This window comes from Elaeis guineensis, chromosome 15 (assembly GCF_000442705.2).
Source record: "Elaeis guineensis isolate ETL-2024a chromosome 15, EG11, whole genome shotgun sequence".
Classification (NCBI taxonomy): domain Eukaryota; kingdom Viridiplantae; phylum Streptophyta; class Magnoliopsida; order Arecales; family Arecaceae; genus Elaeis; species Elaeis guineensis.
This window is the reverse complement of record NC_026007.2, coordinates 55573415-55582821: the sequence shown is the minus strand read 5'-3', so window position 1 is coordinate 55582821 and position 9407 is coordinate 55573415. Positions and strand designations below refer to the sequence as shown.

The window sequence follows — 9407 nt, the reverse complement described above, 5'->3', positions numbered from 1 at the left end:
AGCCACGTTAAACTAAAAATAGTCCTGTCATGGACAGAAATGTTGTACTTGAGTTTGCTACGATGGACTAAATCACGATTATTCTGAGTTTATCATCGTGGGCTGAGTTGCGATTATTCTGAGTTTGTACCGCAGATTGAATCGTGGGTATTCTGAGTTTGCCACCGCAAGCTGAATCATGGATATTTTGATTTGCTATCGCAAGCTGAAACATGGCTGGTATGGATTACCACTATGGACTGAAGTGTGGCTAGTATGAATTGCCACTGCGAGTCGAAACATGGTTTATGGTTTGTCAATCACAGGCCGAATCGTGATCGTGATTAGTCCATAACCCTAAGATCACTGCTAATTAAAGCAAATCAAGTTAATGAGACATAGATGATAAGATATGGAACTATAATTACGTAAAAAAGATTTTACTTAATTATACATATGCAGTATATCACTTTTGAAAAAATGGATATTTGATGGTGTATGATATATGTTTTTTGTATATATCGATATTAAGCTATACTGGATACTCGAGATGGGATTTCATGGTTTATATTTTTTTTAATTAATATTCATATATTATTTTTAATTATATTATTATTATATTGGTGTGAATGTGTGAAGATTTTTATGGGGCCGTAAAGCTCACCCTCTTTATTTTTCTTTTCTTTTCAGAGTTATAAGATGCTCATAATTGGTTATGGTTTGAATTCGTGGGTGAGCAGATGAATAGATAGAGTGTCATTAATATCTGATCAGATGATTGAAGGAATTAAATTTATAATTAGATAAGTCTTATCAATTATTATAAAAATTAGATTATTATGGATGTTGAGATTGTAAGAAATTTTATATGTCTTGCATAATGCATATTCTTTAGTGCTTACCCTAAGGAGTCTGCGGTAATCACGTATCCGATCTGAGTGCTGGGTTTAGGACGTGACATTAGGATTTCAAAACTGAATCTATACTGTTTAATAAACATGTTACCAAATCTAACCTTCTAGCTGCCCAGACGGTAGCCTAGTTGGAATGGGCCAAATACTTCCACTCTCCTGACTACGCTTTGAAATGCACGTGCGTCGATTAAATGGGGGGAGCGGATGCCCTATGCCTTGGTCGGATTGTGCGGAGTGGCATCTGGTCCGGCTGGTGCTCGCGTGTGGCACCAAGGTGACGTACTCAGCTTCGTGGTGGGGAGTAGCGGCCCAACTCTACGAATCGAACCTTTCTTGGTGGGAGGGGGCTCTCAATGGAGGGGTAGCTACATCGGGTTCTCCCCTCCTTTTTGCTTACCAAAAAAAAATCCAACCTTCTAAACATGTTTAATAAACATGTTAGATCAGATCAAATCAACATATTAGTTTAATATATTAGTTTAACTTTAATAAACATATCAAATTGACTTGTTTAACCTATTTCACATCTACAAACAGCAAACAATATATTTAAGCAACAAACAATAAACAAAAAAATAACAAATGGTAAAAAAGAATTCTAGAGAACATAAGAGAGATTGTTGAGTCGATCAAAACTATAGAATTAGAAAGCAGATTATTACCTTAGAGATGAGGAACTAGTAGATGACTTTTTGTTGGTGATTATGGATGGTGACATGGTGAGTGGGCACTGACACCGACAAGGAGGAGGATATGGTGGTTGGATTTGAGACCTGCTCTGTTGGAGCTCTACAGTGATCTTGTTGGGGCCGAAGCAGTTGCTCGATCTTTTGGTCTCAGGAGGAGGCTATTTCTAGTAGGAGAGGAGATGAGGAGGAAAGAGGGATCATTGTTGCAGGAGATGATTCAAAGATCTATTGCCATTTGCCTTCACCCTTTAGCACCTTCTCGCCACTTGGCCATATTGGAAGTTGGAGGGCAAGAGTTTAGAGTCGAGTGATGAGACCATCTATCTAGTGTCGCTCGATCTAGTGCTCCCTTTCCATGACCAACGACTATGGCGATTACTTCTTTGCCCCCTTGAGAATGCCTTCATCTACACAAGCACGGATGTAAGCTCGTCGAGGATGTCCTCTCCCTCCCATACACTGATGGGTCAAATAGTTGGAACCCTGGCCCTCTTACCACCGACGCTAAGTCCCTTTTACCAATGGTGGCGGCAAGAGAGGAAGGAAAGGGAAGGGAACAGAAACCCTAATCCCTAATCACAATGGATATTAATTGGAGTGGGTGGGACCATGGGAATCGGGAAAAAAATAGTGTCACCAGAGAATTTGAGAAAAAAATATGAGCAAGCAGTTTGAATTTTAATCATGAATTCGCAATATGAAACATGATTCAGTCATTAGCCTAGCCCATTTAAATGGGCCCATTTATACTATTTGACCTGATCTAATCCAGATATTAAATAGGTTAAATCAATCAGATTTTTAAAATTTGAATCTGATCCAAATATTAAATAGATTAAATAGGTCAATCTATTTACAATCTGAACCTATTTGTCTAAATGCAAACTTGTTTATGGCAGATCGAACATGAATTGAGTTGGTAGGTCGGATCATATTTTGCCACCCTACATTTAAGTAGATTTTAAATGGTTTAGATAGACCTTAAAAAGGTAAAATAGACTAATTATTATCTAATTAATTATTTGATCGGTAAAAACATATTACATGGGTTAAAGATCAGGATCTAGATCCAACCCATTCAATACTATATCTGAATAGGGTTCTGGTTGTATCTTTTGTATGAAAGAATGGTTTATTTTTTTTGTTATGCTAGCCGTTGGATCTTGCACTATACATTTTCAAAGCACAATATTAGCTTGGTGTTCTATGATGCGGATGGAAAGAAGAGGTTCACCACATTTTAAAATTTGTATAAAACATGATCTAACTGCTGACTTGCAAAAGAAGATCAGTCATTCTTTCATATGAAAGATACCATCCAAATCCATCCGAGCATGCTTAAGTTACAAATTAAGATGATATGCCGGGTTATAAATTGCTATCTCAAAATTACAGAGACCATACTACAAAATCCATGAACTAAAAAGATATAAAATCATAAAAAATCTTAAATAATTTTGTAAAGAAAGCATATTAACATCTAACCTATGTTTAAAATTTATCAGACACTCGAAATCTTTATTAGCCACATGTATTTGTGCATGAATTTACTAGCTGCTGTTCTAAATAGTACCACAGACTAAAACTCTGGCTTGGCATGATACCCTCTGAAAAAAAAACACATAGTATACATTAGAAATAGATTGATCTTGGTTAACACAGGAACAAGCCTAAACAGTACTATAGTTCTAAATAGCTCACTTCTTCTTTTGATTAAAAAACCCAGGCCTTGACGGAAACCGGCTACAATTAGGGTTTCAAGGTGCTATAAAAACCCTAGCTTTCTACATAATTGACGGCACTTCCTTCCCAAGAGTCCGAAGGACGAGGTTTCGCGTGCGATCTGAAAGCTAGCGGCGCGAGAGAGATGGGGCATTCTAATGTCTGGAATTCCCATCCCAAAAACTATGGCCCTGGATCTCGAGCTTGGTAAGCGATTCCTCTTCTCCGTTTTAGTTCCTCCTCCCCCCAAATCCAGTAAAAACCGGGAAAATGTTAAGTTTTAGATAAGATGAACCATTAACAAGGATTTCGGCTATTTGAACAGCCTTTTTTTTTCTAATGTTTGATGTTTGATTATTGTATCGGAGATTGTTTGGAATCCAAAATTGAGATCTTTGGAGTGGTGTGTTCATTGGATCTTCTAATCAGGGGATGGGGTGGTGAGGCATACCATATTTTTACTATGTTTTCCTGCTTAAATTGCGTTCTTGAATTATTCAGGCCAATGCCACGAGATATATTTTGCTCATTGATTTCGATGCAGATGTTTGAACTCTAAATATATGGAATATCAGGTGGAAATTACTATTGTTACTGAATTTCGGAATTCTGTCATCAATTTGTAGCTGTCTGGAGGCTATTATATTTTGCAAATGTGAGAAGTTTGGTCTTTCAGTAATCCTTACTAGAAACATAATTGAATGCCATAGGCCGCTACAAAAGTTGGCTTTTCTCCCTCTGAAGCTGCCATCCATATATCAGCATCATATCAATTAATTCATTAATATGATGCATCTTTTTGACATTCATTATCACAACTATGCTGAAAACCCTATTAAGAAACAGGAAGGAGAAGAAAGTCGATAATTTTAAGAAAGGAAACTGTTATCTGGATGTGGCTGACCTTTTATTTTTTATTTTTTTACATATTGGAAGTTCTAAATGTTGGTCATCATACTAAATTTTATACTAACTTTTAGTCTTGTACTGTTTGTTTGTTGCAGCCGAGTTTGTGGGAACCCTCATGGACTGATCCGGAAATATGGATTGATGTGCTGCAGGCAGTGCTTCCGCAGCAATGCCAAAGAAATTGGCTTTATCAAGGTAAGAGCTTATCTTATGTTCATCCCTTGAATTAATTAACTTATATTGTTTCATGGAGGTTTTAGGATAGCGATGATACCCTATGAGATTAAGTGACATGGAGCTACAAAGAGTCATTATACATTCTCACTTCTCTCTCTGTCTCTCTATAATTTGTTTTGCTTTGTTGGAGCACCAATTTAATCTATATGACTAGGAATAGACAAAGTATGAACTGTCTTAAGCTGCTATAATTTTAACTCTGCACCTTTCGCCTTCTCTCTACTCCACTGTCCTCTTCTCATAATCATGGCCAGCTCAACCAAGGTTATTGCTAACAATCATGCCTGCTGGTACAGGGTGTTCATATTGTATTGAAAGGGAAATACAGGTGCCTAGTACCATTCCCTGTTTTGAGTGTCAATACCAAGGGATGTGCTGTACCAACAGTTGGTATGGGCATATTGTTTAGGTATCATTATGGGTGTCCCGATAAATGCCCAATTGTCATCGTCATCATTAGCTTATCTCATCAATATGATAGTTACTAAGGAACCATCCTTTCAAGATGTGCCTATCACTCTCTTGAGTTGCATGCCCACCTATTCTTGACACTACCTTCTCACCATCATTGAGCATGCCTAGCATTGACCACCACATGCTACAATCCTTTAGCCCTACCTTCGCCTAGCTATCTTGCCTAGCAGGCCTAAGTGCCTTGCCTTCCTTTTGCCCATTTTGTCACTTATTCTCTTTCTATTTTTCATTTTGCAATATATTCTAGTGATCTGAATGATTGGTTTGGCTTGCCAGTGGGTTTGGGTGTGGCATTAATTAACTTGCTTGTGGGTTGAGCTGGTTCTAGGTTGATGTGAAATTGGCTTTACACTCGAGCATATCTTTAGGCTAGGCCTTGTTTGGCCAATCAGTGAATAGATGTCAGGAATAAACATGCTAATTCTAGGCCATCTTTGCCCAATTTCAGGCCTGACTTCTGTAGCTTGAAGCTGACTTATTATTAAAATGTGGGTCCTAGTCTGGCCTGATTTGACCTACCAAAATGCTATATCTCATCACTTTGTTGCATTCAAAGGGAGGATTTGAGGAAGGAAAAATAAGCCTTCTGGGGTTAATGAGCTGTAATGGTGGATTTGGGGAGGCTGCAGCAGTGTGATGAAAGGGGAAGGAGCTATGAGGGCATAGCAGGTTGGAATCATCGAATCGGCACTGTGGTGGTGGTCCACCCCACAAAGTGGCTTGGCAAGGGAGGGAGGGGATTTAGCGCTCTGTCTCTCTAGGCATGGAATGGGGCTAGGGAGCAGGAAAGAGGAGGAAGGAGGAGGGATATGTCCTGATTAGATCTAAGGTTCTTCCTCTTAGAGATGAAAATTAAATGGTGAGATAGGTGGGAAGGTGGGTGCAGATAGGTCAAATGCTTTGCAGCTCTGATTAGGTAGATTTTGGGAAATTAAATTTGTATAGTATATGCAGTTTGTAATAATTTTCATTTTTTGTTGATGAGACCAGGGTAGTATTAAATTTGAAGTGAGGTTGAGCCCAACCAGAACTCTGATTGGACCTTGAAATATGGATCCAGCCCAATCCAGGGAGCCACAAACCCTTCCCTAGGCCTGCCTAAAATTGGTTTGGGTGGATCAGGCTGGTTTTCCACAGGTTTATTTGGCTTAATAGTGGTGGTCTACCTGACTGGAACCAGTCCCTTGCCATCCCTATCCACTATTGGTCCTAATGCATGTACATGTACCTGTACACATCCAATTGACTGGAACCAATCCTGTGCCATCCCTATCCAATATTAGTCCAAATGCATGTTCATGTACCTGTACATATCTAATTGATATATATAAAATTGCTGATCAGGTTGTATGTTCTTAGTTTGGAAAGACTTCAAAATTTCTGACCTAGTACAGGTACTATTATCCAAACCATATGGACTATAAATATTTTAGAGTCATTGATTAGAGTCTTAGCGCAAGCATTTATAGTCTGACTTAAACCTATATTCATTTGTTCACATCTTCATAACTTAATTTCACTTAAAAAGATGCTGAAACCTTTAAATACTATTCTGACTTGATAGATCGGACACAATAGACTACTGGTTGTGCTTTAATTTTTCAAATATACGTCTGGTTCTTAATTTTCAATTATTCTTTGGTTTTAGAACTTTCTGAAATTGAGACTGTGGTGTTCATTCAAAGACAAATATTCATTACTGACCATGGAATTTATGTGATTTGGTGAAAAAAGTGAGCTTTGCCTTCTGCTTCTAGTAGTTCCTTCTTGCCGTGAGGCATATGTTCTAGGCATTCTCTAGTAATTCTATACTGTTGAGAAAGTACCACAGTACAATCTGTTGAAGAAAACATAACTTCAAAATTCAGGACCTTTGATCTATATCTTTTAGTGGTCTGGCCAAGAAAATATGCTCCTTTGTCATATATTGAGATGATTTGAACTCTTTGTTTAGCTGGGCAAGCTACAGGTTGGTTTGAATAATTGCATTCTGCTGGGTGCCTAAACTGAAAGATTGTTCATTTGGCCTTAATTCTAGGGTCCTCAAAATAGCATGGTTATTCCAAGTGAAGTACTCATCAATAGGCAGTTGCATGGAATGGTAGGAAATAATATGTCATTCCTTTTGTTTTTGTCCTCCTGCACCACAGTGCATTCAGATTGCACTTCTGACTGTGTTTTTAATGAAAAATATATATCTGAATAACCAAGTAAATTGCAACATAGTCTTAGTTACATTCTCTAAATATCATAATTAATTGTGGACTATTTGTGCTTGGGCCATAATAAATTAATAATCACATTTCGCTTCTCCATTGGTGCTTTTGTCCTGTTCCTTTTTCCCCACAAATGTCTAACTAATGTAATACTGGGCTATGACGCACTTATTTGTTAAGAGAATTTAATTTCCATATTGTCTTTGTCTCTCTCTTTACTTTTTTCTTTTTGTTAATACAGTACCGCTGAAGATGTTATGTCCATATGAGGATTGGAGTAGTGAAGCTGTCATGTTGCTGAAGAAAATCTTTTTTGCTCAAATGTATTAATGTGATATGCTTCATCTGTTCACCTGGTAAACTTTATGGTTTAGCAAATTATGTCGTGAACTGAGTTCTGAGAGATTGGTGATTGGACATATTCAGCCTTAAAACTTTTTATATGATCTTTTCTTTAATTTATTGCAATAATTGTCTACATTATATATGTTAAAATCAAACACCTCAGTCACTTCAGATAGTCTTTCACTAACTATAAGACTGGTTTCAAAATGGCATAGATATGAATGATGGTAGTGATAGAAAACTGACTTCCCTTTTTGAATGGTTTTTGTGCCATAGAATCTGAATCAATGTCATGACTCTTAAGAATGCTCTCGCACCAGTACACGTGGAATTTGTTTACTTTGCGTACCTTGTGATATGGCCGGTGCTGAACGGTTGTGTAGATCATTCTTGTTTTGCAGTGTAATTATTCAGTTCTCTACCTCGAAAAGCATGCAATGTAATAGTTCACTAGACTTGCTGAATTATAGACTCTGATCCAGCTACCGAGCTGTCAAGGTTTATGCTGGTGTGGAAGCAACATATTTCAGTAAGGTGATTATTGTTTAAATGTTATAGTTTGTTCCTGAAAGTTACTTGATGAGAGGTTACAGATGGATGCTGATGTTTTATTGTGGTGATTACCTAAAGGCATGCTGTCATATGCTATGCTGCTATTCTCAGGACTTCTGTCATTAATGTAAGCATCTGGATTGTAGTCAGACTATGGATGCGATAGCATGCTTCAAGATATGAAGCAAATGCAAAGGTGGGGTGGTAATTGACAACAGAACTACACTGCAGATTTTCAGGATTGGAAGCCATGGGCAAAACTACATTAATTTTTTGCTGAATTATCAAAGTGTTTGTGTATTGACGTGGATTGGATTAGTTTGTGATATGGTCCAGTCTAACACGAGATGTGAGAAGGATCCTATAGAGATTCAGGTTAATTTCACAATATTTTATCTCGGAATTCCCCAGCAAACATATGCCGTTTTGTATGTTATGGATCTTTTTGAACAAGATTTCCCGTCTCTTTCTTAAAACTTCAACCAGAAGGAATGTTCGGAGTTTGTAGTTAAAACGGGGGAGAAGCAGTTTTAAGGAAGAATGTGAACAGTTGAAATCGTGTTGTAAGATCCCGAGAATTGAAGGTTACTGATTCCTTGGACGCCCGTCTTCTGTACTTGGGCATCTGGACGACGAGCAGATGGCCAAATGATTGTTTATGGGCATTGGTCGATGGAGGAGATGATTAAATGATTATTTAGGATTAGAATCTCTAGAATGTCTAGCGAAACCTAAGATGGAAAGATTATGGTGTGATGCGTCATGGTCTCCTTTTCATGCGGTTTCTTCAGTTTTCATTTGCATTTAATAGTTAACGAGCTTATTTGATTTTGCCTATTCTATGTAAAGCAAAATTCTGAGACATGTGTGGCCTTTGTCAAAACATCAAATAATGTATCACTGGGATACCATGAGGAAGATAAATTAGATCCTCGGAAGCAGAGCCTTGTGAAAAGCGGGGGATGATGTAGATACGTTCAACTTTTTGTTGCACCACATGTATATCTGTGATTGTGATCATAGAACAATCAACAATATAACCTTAGAAGGTCATCTAATGTAGATTGAGTAGTAGTAGGTCTTTAAAAAAGACATCTTGCGTAGACTAAATGTGGTTCTAGAACTAGAAGGATGTCGCTCTTTGATTAAGTACTAAAATGCAGACCAAGAATTTGATCAATAGGCTGAAGTACTCATCTTGTAGGCCGAAGTATTCAGCCCATAGTTGAAATACATAAATAGCAAGCCGAGTACTACTAGAAGGATGTCAATTTTAGATTGAGTACCAAAGAAGTAGGCCAAAATATTAGAGGTACAAGACGAAATATCAGAGGTGTAGGGCAAAATATGAAGTGTGTAGGTTGACGTAT

General features: G+C 37.7%; 1 protein-coding gene across 1 annotated transcript; it reads left to right on the top strand.

The window, feature by feature from the left end:
• The first annotated feature begins 3334 nt into the window (after positions 1-3334).
• On the top strand, positions 3335-7618 carry LOC109506648 (small ribosomal subunit protein uS14z/uS14y/uS14x). Its single transcript, XM_019855076.2, has 3 exons — positions 3335-3511; positions 4309-4408; positions 7382-7618. Exons 1-3 carry the CDS (start codon positions 3450-3452, stop codon positions 7388-7390), a joined length of 171 nt encoding a protein of 56 aa, XP_019710635.1. The 5' UTR covers positions 3335-3449; the 3' UTR covers positions 7391-7618.
• The last annotated feature ends 1789 nt before the right edge of the window (positions 7619-9407 follow it).